Below are 16,540 nucleotides of genomic sequence, written 5' to 3' on the forward strand. Positions count from 1 at the left end.
GCACCACTCCTCCTGGCTGCAGTCCAGTTGAAGACTAGCCATTCTGTGAATGCTACAGCAGCGACTTATAAACTGTATTGTTTCACTTGTATTAGGAGCTGTATGCCCTGAAGAGACTTCTTATTTGACTGTTGCCTATTGCTTGTGACACACCATTGTAAATTCCCAAAGATAACTATTGTCATTTATCTTACAGTGATAAAATTTCATTAATATGATTTGCTTGAATTGTTGTCTAGCAATCCAAGAATGCAGGTTCCCTAGGCACCCTGTAGTCAACGAGTATGCAGGACACAATACATTATATGTTAAAAATGTACAGCCTATGTACATCCAAATGTTCATTACAGTATCATGTAAAACTCTGAATTAAATCTTTCAAGAAGATTCAAGATTTCTGGTAACAAAGTTAAACAATGACTTACCTTTTATAGTTAAAGATTAAGAGAACAAAGACTGAGCAGACTAGAGCACCAGAATAATAAGAGGTAGAAGACATGAATGTGTCATATTGTAGGAACTAATGGACTGAGATTCATCAAACACCAGAATAGTATTAAGGTTTTTTTGTCATTAGTTAAAAGCTTGTCAAAGTGAAACAAAGACTGTGCAGTCTTGAGCATCAGTGAAATTAGATTATGAATTACCATTGTATATCATTCACATCTGTCTGTAACTGAATTACACATAAGTAACCACTACTGAAGACGAAATAGCCTTCTTATATAATAAAGATTAGTTCAGATGGACAGGAGTGACTTGTTGCATGTGCTGATTCTCGACTATCTTGAAACTTTGATTCAGTACCGCACCAATGTTTAACACAGAAGGCATGTTTGCATAAGATACCTGGCCCAATTTTCAGCTGTACTGAAGACAAGTCAACAGACATTGCACAGCATTTATTCCTGAGTATTCTTTCACAGACCCTGAAGAAATTTGTGGTGTGATTCTGGAATATGTGATAGGGCTATCACTAACCATATTACATATGACAGAGAATATTAACTGCTGTCTCATACCTCAGACTTTTTACAGCTTATGTGGCTATCTAAAAGGAAGTGTTATCTAATCACTTTAAATTTATCCAGTTAGAACTTCACAGGATATCAACATGTTTCACATATTGCCAGAGACCTCAAAATGGATATGAGTGTAAATTTGTGCGTATTCAGAAAATACCCTTTTTTCAGGATAGGGAGGACTGAAAGAAACCAAATTTTAAGAGAGGTTAGGACTGAGACAAACCTTTAGTTTGAGAAAGAAACCAATAAACATAATTCTAGCTTATTACATCAGGATAAACAGATATTGGTTAAGAATTTTCAACAATCAGCAGAAATTTCAACTCTACCCAATTTTAACTCAGTCAATGTGAAATGTCAGCTATCTTTATTGCATCAAAATATTCGAGGACTGAGAAATAAAATTAATGAATTAATTATCTGCATAGATGAATTAGAGTCCTCAAACACAGTTGACATAATCTGCCTCTCTGAACATCATGTGACCACTGGTATAGAACTTTTAAGTGTTACAGGATTTAGGTTAGCATCTCACTTTTGTAGGGCAGAAATGCAGAAAGGAAGAGTTGCCACATTCATCAGGAACTGTCATAAATTTAAGAACATGTTGTTGTTGTGGTCTTCAGTCCTGAGACTGGTTTGATGCAGCTCTCCATGCTACTCTATCCTGTGCAAGCTTCTTCATCTCCCAGTACCTACTGCAGCCTACATCCTTCTGAATCTGCTAAGTGTACTCATCTCTTGGTCTCCCTCTACGATTTTTACCCTCCACGCTGCCCTCCAGTACTAAATTGGTGATCCCTTGATGCCTCAGAACATGTCCTACCAACCGATCCCTTCTTCTAGTCAAGTTGTGCCACAAACTCCTCTTCTCCCCAATTCTATTCAAGAACATAGACACTCATAAATTTTGCCTAGAACAGCATATGGAAGCATGTGCAACAGAAGTAGATTTTCACAAAAAATCCTTCATAATATTAAGTGTATATCAAGCACCTGCAGGAAACTTTAATCTGTTCGTAAGCCACCTTGAAGCTGTACTGGTCCATTTAACAACCAAAAACAAAGAAATAGTGATTGCTGGTGATTTCAATGTACATTTCCTTAAAGACTCACCTAATAAGAACTTATTTGAGTTAGTAACACTATCATTCAATGTAATTCCCACTGTAAAATTTCCCACTAGGGTAGCCAATTGCTCACAAACAGCCTTTGATAATACCTTTATACAAAAGTCCAATGAACAAAATTATATTACAATACCAATAGTCAATGGCCTCTCAGACCATGACATGCAGTTCCTTCTGTTAAATGTTAATACTGAACAGGATATAAAATCTGTCAAATCTGAGGTCAAGAGGGTAATCAACAAGCCAAAAATTAATTATTTTAGGACACTCCTCAGAGACATTCACTGGACGGATGTTTACAATATTAAAGACTGTAATATGAACATAAAAGCAAATATATTACAAGGAAAAGATAGTCATATCAGATAACAAAATCGAGACAATATGGGATACAGTGAAGGAAGAGACTGGTAGAACCAGACATGAAGAGGGACAAATAGCATTAAGAGTAAATGATACATTGGTGACAGATGTGTATAGTGTTGCAGAACTTCTTAACAAACATTTTATAACTGTTACTGAAAATATTGGGTTGTCAGGTTCTGCAGATGCTGCTATGGAATACCTCATACCAGACATTTCAAGTAACTTCCATAATATGAATCTGACCCTCACTACCCCAACAGAAGTAATGTCCATCATAAAATATTTAAAATCAAAAACATGTAGTGGGTATCATGAAATATCAACAAAGTTAATTAAAGAATGTGATTCTGATTTAAGTTACATATTAAGCTATCTGTGTAACCAGTCGTTTATCAGTGAAATATTTCCTGAATAGTTGAAATATGCTGTAGTTAAGCCACTGTTTAAGAAGGGAGATAAAGAAATAGCATCAAATTTCCATCCAATTTTACTTTTGCCAGCATTCTCAAAAATTTTAGAGAAGTTAATGTACAATCAGCTTTATAACCATCTTATCACAAACAACATACTGTCAAAGTCGTAGTTCGGATTTCTAAGGGGTTCTGATACTAAGAAGGCTATCTACACTTACAGTGAAAATGTACTTAATTCATTAGACAAAACATTGCAGGCAACTGGTATGTTTTGTGATCTGTCAAAGGCATTTGACTGTGTAAATCACAATATCCTTTTACATAAATTAGAATATTATGGTGTAACAGGAAATGCTGCAAAATGATTCAAATCTTATATCCCTGGCAGGAAACAAAGGGTATTATTAGGAAAGAGACATGATAAAGCTATCAGGCATCATCCAACTGGGAAATAATTACATGTGGGGTCCCACAAGGTTGCATCTTAGGGCCCTCACTTTTTCTTGTGTATATCAATGACCTTTCATCAGTAACATTACCAGATGTCAAGTCTTTTTGTTTGCCGATGATACAAACATTGCAATAAATAGCAAATCAAGTGTAGTCTTAGAAAGATCAGCTAAAACACTACAAGCAGTGCAGAAATTGTGAGGGGTGTCCCACAGCTATATGCCTAACATATGATGACAAGCAGATAGAAGAAGTGGACAGTGTTAAATTCTTGGGATTACAGCTTGATAATAAATTCAACTGGGAGGACCACACCACAGAACTGCTGAAGCATCTTAACAAATCTTTATTTGCAATGCGAATTGTGTCAGACATAGGGGGTATAAAAATGAAAAAGCTGGCATACTATGCTTACTTTCATTCCATAATGTGATATGGGATTATTTTTTGGGGTAATTCATCAAGCCCAGCTAAAGTTTTCTGAGCACAAAAATGTGCAATAAGAGTTATATGTGGTGTGAACTCAAGAACATCCTGCAAAAACCTGTTTAGGAACTAGGGATACTAACTACTGCTTCCCAATATATTTATTCCTTAATGAAATTTGTCATTAAAAATATATCACTTTTTCGAAACCAACAGCTCAATTCATGGAATCAATACTAGAAATAAAGAATAATCTTCACAAGGATTTAAAGGCACTTACTCTTGTACAAAAAGGTGTGCATTATTCAGGAACACACATTTTCAATAACTTGCCAGCAGTCATAAAAAGCCTAACAACCAATGAAGTTCAGTTTAAGAGAAGCCTAAAGGATTTATTGGTGGCCAACTCCTTCTACTCCATTGATGAATTTCTCAGTAGAACCAACGAAATGGTGCAGAAGTTAGATTGTACAATCTAACTTCTGCACCATTCCAGTGCAGTAATGTGTTCATTGTGAATAAGTATTGCAGTAGTTCTAATACATATTTATTACCTTATAAATAAAATTATTTTAAATTCAGTGCATTAGTGTTTGTAAAATTATTCTTTCATATAGTGTTCATTAAAAAAATGACGATCATTCCACTTGGGACGTGTGGAAGGTACATTGGCTTATTTGTTTCAGTTGTAAATATTTGTCATGTATTATTGTTTTTCTGACATGTTCTACATCCTGGAGGACCTCCTCACTATGGATCAGTTGGAATGAAAGTAAATCTAATCTAATCTAATGAAATGTGAAACCATAGTAGCCTTTGAGGATATTATTAATGGAAGAAAGGCCCATTTGATCTGAATACCCTACCACTATCAACATCATTACAGACACAATAAAATGGTAGTAATCAATACTCATATTTCAGGAGCCATCTAAATAACTGCTTGAAGGGATTTGTAGAAACATCCAAAATCTTAAATCAGGATGGCAAAATCCAAATTTGAATCCCGCCACTCCTGAACATAAACCCTGTCTCTTAACCACCATACCAGTTTCCTTTGTATGATTAATGAATCACATGTGAACTCAATCATACACTGTGAAATAAAATGTATTTATCACAGTTTATTGCTGGAGAGTCCTCAAAAGAACCATGTCAATCCATGTCTCAAGAAAAATTCAGTTTAGCCAGATCAGTGAGATTCTGTGACTGTTTCTAGTTCTCAACTTGTTTCCATTTATCCCACAAACTGGCACACACAGCCCTTGATGTGTGGTCTGAGGGAGACAAACTTTGTCATAACACGCATTCAGAATTCAAGGAGCACTTGCTGAAAACATCTGTGAAGCTAAAAAGCAGAAATAACATTCTTCATAAGCTCTGTGACACAAGTTGGTGATCGTCAGCAGACACTCTTTGAATATCAGTGCTCAGACTGGTGAACCCAACAGCAGATTACTGTGTTCCATATGTGAAAAAGATAGATGTACTACTTAACGATCGAGCGAGGTGGCGCAGTGGTTAGCACACTGGACTCGCATTCGGGAGGATGACGGTTCAATCCCGTCTCCAGCCATCCTGATTTAGGTTTTCCGTAATTTCCCTAAATCATTTCAGGCAAATGCCGGGATGGTTCCTTTGAAAGGGCACGGCTGATTTCCTTCCCCATCCTTCCCTAACCTGAGGTTGTGCTCCGTCTCTAATGACCTCGTTGTCGACGGGACGTTAAAAAAAAACACTAACCTAACCTAACCTACTTAACGAACCCATGCACACTGTTAGTCAATACAATTTACTCCCACATATTGGTTACCTATCTTGATTCACATTTCACCTGCTGATATCAGATAGATGAATGCCTACTATGTGAATGTCACAAGATTGTTGATAACCCCGACCTTTCAATATTGAATGAGTTATTCTTTGTGGAGTGAAAAAGATTAAGATCAAGGCATCTCACTCTTATCACAGCCAAGATTCTTGCTGAAGATGAATTCATTACTGTCAATGAGTGGAAATGCTGCTGACAACAAAACTGTTCTCCACAATACTTAAAACTGTCCTGCATTCACAAGAAACTCCCTGGATTTGAGCAGCCTTGGACAATTTAGGCTATACTGAATTGCATTCAAATGGGAAGTATAAGATGTGCAGACATTCTCCACAAATGAGGGAAATCCTTGTTACCATCTGAGACTGTGGTGCAGAAAAAAAGACATTTCCAGATGTGATATTAACCACATGCAGACATGCCCATAGGGATCCTTTCAAAGATTTCCTGACCGTGATGAGTGGAGTAATAAACTATATAAAAGATATTGACATTCACCTATAACTATTGCCGTTTATATTATATTATGTTGGAGAGATATGTTTGAGTGTTGTATGTAGTAGTTTAGCAATCTTTTATAAGTATGATATTAAAAGAGAATACTGAATGCTTAAAAAGAGACATGAAGTATTATCAAAAGTCTGTTTAATCCACAGTATTTCTATGAAATTCTGAATGAATGGAGCTGTATACACTCAAAAGAAGAGCACAATGTCTCCTTTAATCCACTACACAACGCTCCGAGAGGATCAGCAAGGATAAAATTACAGCACAATCAAAGGCATATAAGCTGTAAATCTTCCCATTCTTCATTCTTGAATAGAAAGAATTTCTAATGTGCTGTAGGATAAAAAGTAATTTACAAAGAATATTAGCAGAATACACACACAGAGAATGCAGCGTAAGATCATTGATTCATCCTACACAAAAAATCAAGATACTACGGAGAAATGTAACACTTATAACATCAAAACACTTCCAAATCTAAAGAAGGACAACAGTCAGATATAGAATCTGTAACTCATTGCAGATCTAGAGTTCAACTATAACATACTCATCATTGGTGCATTACCAGAAGAGTCATATAGGCATAACCGTGGCAGAGCATAAACCTGTGACAACTGACATCCCATTAGTATCCAATGGATTCCAGTTTAGTTAATCAAGACATGTTATATAAAATTTGGGAGAGGATCATTAACAGCATGTTATTCTCTGAACCTACACAGAAATTACCACCACTGCAAATAATTAAAATCCTAAACTTACACAATGACTGAAGTTCACTCTTCTTTCTTTCTGAATTTTCATTCTTGGGGTAAGCTTGCTACATTCAAATAAATCTAGTTGAATAGTTGAAGTAACAGATAGTTTAATACAGTTTCAATGATGTGGTTATAGGAAATTATGAAGACACACTGGAGTGTACTATAGTTTATGACAGTAGAAAAAAAATCATCTAGCAAATATACATAGCCTGACAAAAAATGTAAAGCACCCAGAACATATGGTCAGATGTCAGTTTAACTTCATACACATACACACCATCATTGGGTACATAAACAATTAGAGTTGCTATTCTCTGTGACAAGTAGAACAGCCACTGGAGAGCAATAGTGTTGTTTGTGTTTAGTAGTGTCATCAAGCCTGGTAGGGAGACATGAACAACATCTAATATTCAGTGATCACTGTTACCATGGAGATGCTGTGTACTTGGGTGGGACAGCATTATCAGCATCTGATAGAATTTTAAAGGTGCCTTATTGTTGGTCTCTATTTGGCCACCTGGTTGAATCACGCAATTTCCAGATGTCTGGGGCATTCATATGTGAAAGTGACCCAATATTGGACAACACGTGAATGTGAGAGCAGGCATACTCAGTGTTATGGTTCCTGTTGACCACATCTGGCCATCTCAGTGGAGATTTGTCATATTGTGCATCAAGTACATTGTAACTCCTTCACATTTGTACCTGCCACCTGAGAATTAGTAATCAAGTTCGTGCAATATTCTGTGTCATCCTGCACCACTGGTTGGAGAGTGGTAGCAGCAGGACTGGGAATTACCATCCCATGTGTAGGCTGCCATTAACACCACAGCACAAACTGCTATGTTTGTAGTCATACCATGACCAGGAAGCATGGACTACTGTTGAATGGTGTTGCCAAGTGCTCAGCAATGAATCATTATTCAGCACTACCATGAATGACCACTGTCAGTGAGTATGGTGGTGACATGGGTATCAGAACCATTCTTCCAATGCTTTGGAGAGGCAACAAGGTGTTTCTTCTGGTGCCTTAAGGTGTGGAGCCATTTGGTAGTGACTGAGGGAATTCTGACAGCACAATGTTATGCCATGAACTTCCTGCATCCTCATATGTTGCCTCTATTATGACAGTATCATAGCACCATTTCACAACAGGACAGTGCACATTCACACATAACAAGTGTCTCAATGAAGTGTCTATGTAATATTTAGGTACACAAATAAGATCACCACATCTGTTCCAAATAGAACATGAGGGGGGGGGGGGGGTCAACTCCATCCCAAAATCAGTATTAAGGACCAGTTACAACAGTCATGGGCAGCATGCCTCAGGAGAGGATACAATGGCTTTATGCCTCCTTCCCAACAGAATCGGAACATGCATTCACACCAGAGGGGGTGCAATGTTGTACTGATAAATGGGCTAATACTACCAAGTTCTTTGAAAATTTGAGTTAATTTTGTAATCACTGCAATAAAATCACAACCATCTCAACCCATGAAGTTTCGTTTTGTTTACTCTTCCCATTAAGGTGCTTCACGTTTTGGTCAGGCACTGTAGTTCAATACAGAAATTGTCACAACATCTGGAAACTTCTGCAATTTTTGGTTTACGTAAGAAAAATATTAACAGTCTAAATTGCAATTTAGACACTTACTATTTATTCATAAACATAGCTGAACCAAAAAAACTGTTACAGAGAAAATAAGAACACAGAATAAATTAAAATACTTTATACGTGGTTTTATGCAATTACTGAATTACTAAATTAACTCTTAAATTAATATTTTCTTAATTGCAGAACTGAAAAAGCTGATTTATATAAAATTAAGTGCCAAGCACTACACAGGCAACTACTGCTACTTACAAGAGCTGCAGCTGATGCTGATAGGCAAGACTGTTTATCTGTAGCAAGCTGCGTCGTGCATTCAAACTGCCAAACATAAGAAATTAACACAAGAAAAATAGTTTTCATTCTCATTTATGCATTTACTTAAGTAATAAAAATATAGGATGCAGTGTGTCATAACAAATTAGTGCATACTCATGTTAAGCGTATGTACAACTACAAATTCTAATAAGATGGTAATAAAATTTCATTTATTATTCATTCAAAAATAATATGAAAATGTATTTGGAAATGCATGTCTTTTTCAATGGTTGTGTTTTGAGAATCACTCTAAGGCATGCATCAGTTTGAAGAACATTACTCCTAATGTGGCCTCACACTGCACTATATCTACAAATGTAGTGCTGCACAGAATACCATACAATACTTGTTGCAGTTTTAATCAGGTTCTAGCACCTTTCACTTGGATATGGTCTTAGAAAGAACCCATGCAAAAATTGTTAGGTTCCAAAGATAGCTATTTTCATTTAAAAGAAAACAGTTGTAATCAGGTATAGTCATTTGTAATGAAAAACAGTCAACACCAGGCGCGGCTCGTAATTAAAAACTCTCAGGCGGAGCCACCCCAAAATATATGTTAAAGAAAATTTCGCAAGAACATATTACATAATTTAAATTATCAGGACGAATTTCCCATATTTCCCATTCTGATTAAAATAATGACAGTCAACGTTTTTGGAACTCTTTGTATTGATAGATGTTTTCCGAACGGTTAGTAGTGTTTAGGCTGCACCTTGGAACGTCCGTAAGCTGCATGTAGTAGCGGCTTGGGGGCGTGGCTTCTACATAGTACTGCTCTTTATGGGCAACCTGAAGGCTCAGATCTTGCAGCCTAAGGGTGTCATACCAACCACCACACGTTTTTCACGTTCCGCTATCTATGTAATAAAGGAATGTAGAGTGGCCGAAACTTCGCTATCCAATCTCTGTCTGTGCACATCTCTACTACGCTTCGGTGCATCATTAATCGACATTTAGTATTATTGTTTTGATAATGTTTTACATAGTTGTTTTGTTTCTGCCATTGGCTATTTTATCCACATTTAGAATAAGTTTGCAAATATCCCGCCAGAGTGCACTAGACTACAGTAACATAACAGTACTGCCATCTAGCGAGAGTTTCACAAGTGATTAGAGGACAAAGTGCACGAAATTTGTCCCATTACTTTACTTTCCTTCCTTGCTGATGCTGACTGCTTTTGTTGATACCGTGTGATATTAGCAAGTTTCTTTTTCGGAGTGTATTTTGCAAGATTTTAGTGAGTTTTACTTGCACGAGACCTGTGACATCACGAAAACATCACAGTATCGTCATGCGAACTCATAAACTTCGAGCTTTGGAGGTAAACCACAATAAATGCCTTAAGTTTAGAACTGAAAACACCAAAAAATATTAAGCAGCCGCGAAGTTAACCTTCATCGCATTAAAGATCTCTCTGAAACGCGTCTTTTCATATGATTTGCTGCAAAGTGTCAGAAAATGTAATGATGACGTATAAAAACACTAACCAAAGATTTTAACTAGAAGTTAGCTTCTAATGATATTTAATACCTGATTATAGAAGATACAGTACTTAAAATTAAGGGTAGAGAGTGATATGCCCACCCCCCCTCCCCCTGAATTCTTACTTGTTTGTCAGAAATCTGTAGCGTCGCCCGAGGTCTATGTTGGCTCCGATCGATAAATACCACAGCCTTCCCCAGTATAGAAACCACGAGCCGCGCCTGAACACACATGTTCTTTGCTTTGAATCTTCACACTGCTAGCTTTTCTTTGTTCCATAAATAAATAAAATAATGATGACCATAGTTCTCAAATTTTTATTAAATTTAGGTGGTAGATACAAACAGTTCAACTATCAGCAGTGCTATAGAACAAAATACACATTTAAATGTTATAAAAATTGCTACCAGTGTAGGATTATATTACAAAACTCAATGCAGAGTGTCACTGAGAATAGAACACATTCATCTACTTAAAATGTAAGCACTTTACTCAAATTACAATACCTACTTTAGATACTGTTTTATTACTACCTTCTGAATAAAAATGTACCAAACCGCTTTTTGTGTGTGTCAAGGAGGGAAGAAAAGGGGTATGCTTCACATATTGACACTCATTTATATATGCTTTAGGTATAAGAAATATATACTTAATTTAATACTGTATCACTACACAGTATTATATATGCATTCATACAACTAGGCAGGAGCAGTAGAAAAACTTCATTCACTTGCAAGGAACCACTAGCTCACAGAACATTTCATTTTGTCAAAATAACTTCAGTCATTAGTATAGAATACTACAGAGCTCTCAGTACATTTAATTTTTTTGTTACACATTTTAATAGTAAATGTTTGATTATAAGAACATTATGTAATGTGTGAATGACACAAACAAGTTGACATCAGTGGACATTGTAATACAACTAGACTGACTGTATTTTTGCATCTACATATGAACACAATTTATTCACTTATGATAATCTCTGGTGAGTACTTGGCATGTGATATAAAAGATACACTTATTATGGATCGTGATGTAACCCAGATCCTTGACACCTTAGCAACAATATACAGGGTGGAGAAAAACTGTGTCACAAACTTTTAACTCTGGATAGCTGATGCCAGTAGGAACCAAAATTACTAATCTTGTGTAGGTTGACAGTGCACCACTTTTAAACTACGGAAACTTGGTGCCACGCACTTCGATTAGCCATGGGATTGCCCTGTTGCCGTTTGTCAGTTGACGGTTCACACAAAAACATCCCTCACCCCGTCAATGCCCCAACGTGATACGCACAAGTGTCGATAAGATTTTGCTGTTTGTCTCCACCTCACCTCCTTTAAGCAAACAATGTGCTAGCTACGAAAAAGGCCCTTTCCAGGGCCGACACAATTTGTAAAAGACTTTCTGCATGTGAACTAACAGCTGTTGACGGATTTGTTCCCGATACGCACTACCACCGAGCATGCAGGCCGCCTTGGATACATCGCGATCTACAGCAGGCAAAGCATTCACCGTCATGCGTTGTCCAGAGCATCTAACCAATTGCAGCACATGGTGCCAAGTTTCCATAGTTTAGAAATTGTGCACTGTCGACCTACAAAACATTAGTAATTTCGGTTCCTACTGGCATCAGCTATCCAGGGTTAAAATTTTGTGACACTGTTTTTCTCCACCCTGTATAATTATACTCTAAAGCCGCGTTTCTTTTTCTTTCCCTAGCACACATTTCTTGAAAAAAAGTGGTAATAGTCACAACAAGTAACGTCCATTCTACCGATTAAATTTTTTTTTCGTGACAGCTGTTTATTTCTCCTTCACAATCTGCTCTACAGTAATTGCAGCCATAGGTACTACCCCCTTGTTGTATAGTTTACCAGTGTAAACTGGTTAGAAGGAAGAGGAATTAGCACAGGGTTAAAAAAGTTAGCAGGTACAGAAGAAAGCAATTATTGAAGTAAAACTGGTACTTTTATTTCAGAAAAATGATTCCAAAATGAAATACAGTGTAATAAAGTTGGAAAAGGTCAGCTCTTTCTCAAGCTGTAGCAGACATAGATGTGAAAAAGGACAACAGAAACTACAGCTTTCAGAATGACAGAATCCTTTTTCCAGCAAGACAAAAAAAGAACTGGAGAAAGTAGAGCTATTTTGTGAGAGTGTAAGTCATCATAGATCAAGATACAGCAGGACAGAGTAAGTTTCAGACATTTTTATTAATGTACAATTTTGCTACTGCCATATGTGTTGATGTTTTATTTAGAGATAATGTCCTCTGCCCTATAAATACATTCTATGTTTACAAACAGGGTCAGTAATACTGTTACATCTACATGGATACTCTGCAAATCACATTTAAGTGCCTGGCAGAGGGTTCATTGAACCACCTTCAGACTAATTCTCAATTATTCCAACCTCATAGAATACGCCGAAAAAACAAAAGCCTTTATCTTTCCATGCAAGCTCTGATTTCCCTTATTTTATAATGATGGTCATTGAAAAACGCCAAATCCTGTATCATGTCTGTGATACTCTCTCCCCTATTTCTCAATAATACAAAACATGCAGCTCTCTTTGAACTTTCTCAATGTAATGAAAGAACTCTAGGAATCATACACAGGCATCCATCATGTGTGTGTATGTGTGTGTGTGGGGGGGGGGGGGGGGAATTATATGTGGTGTGGGGAGGGGGGGAAGAAGAGAGAGAGAGAGAGAGAATTGCAGCTGGAGTAGCTACATCTACATCCATACTCTGCAAGCCACCTGACGGTGTGTGGCGGAGGGTACCTAGAGCTGACGGTGTGTGGCAGAGAGTAGCTAGAGTACCTCTATCGGTTCTCCCTTCTATTCCAGTCTTGTATTGTTCATGGAAAGAAAGATTGTCGGTATGCCTCTGTGTGGGCTCTAATCTCTCTGATTTTATCCTCATGGTCTCTTCGCGAGATATACATAGGAGAGAGCAATATACTGCTTGACTCCTCGGTGAAGGCATTTTCTCGAAACTTCAACAAAAGACCGTACCAAGCTACTGAGCGTCTCTCTTGCAGAGTCTTCCACTGGAGTTTATCTATCATCTCCGTAACACTTTCGCGATTACTAAATGATCCTTAATGAAGTGCGCTGCTCTCCATTGGATCTTCTCTCTTTCTCCTATCGACCCTATCTGGTACAGATCCCACACCGGTGAGCAGTATTCAAGCAGTGGGTGAACAAGTGTACTGTAACCTACTTCCTTTATTTTCTGACTGCATTTCCTTAGGATTCTTCCAGTGAATCTCAGTCTGGCACCTGCTTTACCGACGATTAATTTTATATGGCCAATCCATTATAAATTGCTCCTAATGCCTACTCCCAGATAATTTATGGAATTAACTGCTTCCAGTTGCTGACCTGCTATATTGTAGCTAAATGATAAAGGATCTTTCTTTCTATGTATTCACAGCACATTACACTTGTCTACATTGAGATTCAATTGCCATTCCCTGCACCATGTGTCAATTCGTTGCAGATCCCCCTGCATTTCAGTACAATTTTCTATTGTTACAACCTCTTGATATACTACAGCAACATCCACAAAAAGCCTCAGTGAACTTCTGACATTATCCACAAGGTCGTTTATATATACTGTGAATAGCAATGGTCCTGCAACACTTCCCTGCGGCACACCTGAAATCATTCTTACTTCGGAAGACTTCTCTCCATTGAGAATGACATGCTGCATACTGTTATTTAGGAACTCTTCAATCCAATCACACAATTGGTCTGATAGTCCATATGCTCTTACTTTGTTCATTAAATGACTGTGGGGAACTGTATCAAATGCCTTGTGGAAGTCAAGAGACACGGCATCTACCTGGGGACCCGTGTCTATGGCCCTCTGAGTCTCACGGGCGAATAGCGCGAGCTGGGTTAAACACGATCGTCTTTTTCGAAACCTATGCTGATACCTACAGAGTAGATTTCTAGTCTCCAGAAAAGTCATTATACTCGAACATAATATGTGTTCCAAAATTTTACAACTGATCGACATTAAGAGATATAGGTCTATAGTTTTGCACATCTGTTCGACATCCTTCTTGGAAACGGGGATGACCTCTGCCCTTTTCTAATACTTTGGAACGTTACGCTCTTCTAGAGACCTATGGTACACCGCTGTAAGAATGGGGGGCAAGTTCCTTCGCGTACTCTGTGTAAAATCAAACTGGTATCCCATCAGGTCCAGTGGCCTTTCCTCTTCTGAGCAATTTTAATTGTTTTTCTATCCCTCTGTCATCTATTTAGAAGATGTTAAGTCCCATAGTGCTCAGAGCCAAGCCATCTATTTAGATATCTGCCATTTTGTCATCTGTGTGACAATCTAGAGAAGGAACTACAGTGCAGTCTTCCTCTGTGAAACAGCTTTGGCAAAAGACATTTAGTATTTCAGCCTTTAGTCTGTCATCCTCTGTTTCAGTACCATTTTGGTCACAGAGTGTCTGGACATTTTGTTTTGATCCACCTACTGCTTTGACATAAGACCAAAATTTCTTAGGATTTTCTGCCAAGTCAGTACATAGAACTTTACTTTCGAATTCATTGAACGCCTCTCGCAAAGCCCTCATCACACTACATTTCGCTTCAGGTAATTTTTGTTTGTCTGCAAGGCTTTGGCTATGTTTATGTTTGCTGTGAAGTTCCCTTTGCTTCCATAGCAGTTTTCTAACTTGGTTGTTGTACCACGGTGGCTCTTTTCCATCTCTTATGATCTTGCTTGGCACATACTCATCTAATGCATATTGTACGATGGTTTTGAACTTTGTCCACTGATCCTCAACACTATCTGTATTTGAGATAAAACTTTTGTGTCGAGCCATAAAGTACTCTGAAATCTGCTTTTTGTCACTTTTGCTAAACAGAAAAATCTTCCTACATTTTTTAATATTTCTATTTACAGCTGAAATCACTGATGCTGTAACCACTTTATGATCACTGATTCCCTGTTCTACGTTAACTTTTTCAAATAGTTCAAGTCTGTTTGTCACCAGAAGGTCTAATAAGTTATCGACATGAGTCAGTTCTCTGTTTAACTGCTCAAGGTAGTCTTCAGATAATGCACTTAAAAAAATTTCACTGGATTCTTTGTCCCTGCCACCTGTTATAAAAGTTTGAGTCTCCCAGTCTATATGTGGTAAATTAAAATCTCCACCCAAAACTGTAACATGGTCGGGAAATCTACTCAAAATATTTTCCAAATTTTCCTTCAGGTGTTCTTCCACAACAGCTGCTGAGCCAGGGGGCCTATAGAGACATCCAATTACCATGTTTGAGCCTGCTTTAACCATGACCTTCACCCAAATTATGGGAGGAGCAGAGAGGAAACAAGATTAAATGGAAACTGCTTTGGTTCAGAGAGAGTGTGGAATGATGAGAGAGGCAGGGGAAAATAAAAGAATATGAAGATGGATGGGACACAAGAGAAAGATGAAGTAGACCAAGACAATGGAGATAAAGTGAAGAAGTAGAGTAAAAGGGCAAGGTAATAGCAAGGGAGATATCAGTGTAAACTGGTTACAATGAAGGGGAATTAGCACAGGGTTAAAAAGCTAAGAGGTAGGGAGAAGCAACAAGTTGAGGGGATGCAAAAGATATGGAAAAGAGACTAGGCTTTGAAGGAGACAAAGAGAGACAGTGGAGGGAAGATAGTGGTAGTGGTGGACAATCACAGAAAAATAAATATAAGATCAAAATAATAATAAGAATTATGTGCATCAAAATAAAAGTATTGTGAAAGAGAATTAAGGACACACAAGCAAGGATTCTTTTTTTTCTTTTTTTTTTTTTTTGGGGGGGGGGGGGAGGGATAGGTGAGGTTAGGAAGATGTATTATATTTTAAGAAATCAGAGTCAGACCTGTTGAGCAGTCCAGTTAAAATCTGGATCTGGAGTAAAACAGTTATAATTACTTTGTTTTAGTGTGATTTGTTCACATTTTTTACATCATTTTCCTAATTAGGAAAGGCACTTTGAGATAAAGTTTTTTTTAAATACTCAGTAATGCGAAGGCCTGTGTAACATTGCCTACAGTATTATCTTTTCTCATGATCCATATGGCAGCTTCTGCTTGTAAAGAAATTAGGCAAGCCTGTTTACACTTGCAAATATATCTGCAGGATGTGTATCTTTATATCATTTCATTCAACTCCTCCTCCTGGCATCAACCGCTTTGCTACTCAAT

The 16,540-nt window shown here is 37.5% G+C and overlaps 1 protein-coding gene across 2 annotated transcripts in view; it reads right to left on the reverse strand.

The window, feature by feature from the left end:
• The window catches only part of LOC126248753 (uncharacterized), a 241,503-nt gene that overhangs the window by 65,191 nt on the left and 159,772 nt on the right, over nt 1–16,540 (reverse strand). Inside the window, exon 6 of one of the 2 annotated variants that reach the window (XM_049950095.1) lies at nt 8,778–8,843. The exons of the other annotated variant lie outside the window; for it this stretch is intronic. Coding sequence (XP_049806052.1) covers nt 8,778–8,843 — 66 coding nt within the window. The remainder of the gene's footprint in view (nt 1–8,777; nt 8,844–16,540) is intronic. 2 annotated transcript variants of the gene reach the window in all.

This window comes from Schistocerca nitens, chromosome 3 (assembly GCF_023898315.1).
Source record: "Schistocerca nitens isolate TAMUIC-IGC-003100 chromosome 3, iqSchNite1.1, whole genome shotgun sequence".
Lineage (NCBI taxonomy): Eukaryota > Metazoa > Arthropoda > Insecta > Orthoptera > Acrididae > Schistocerca > Schistocerca nitens.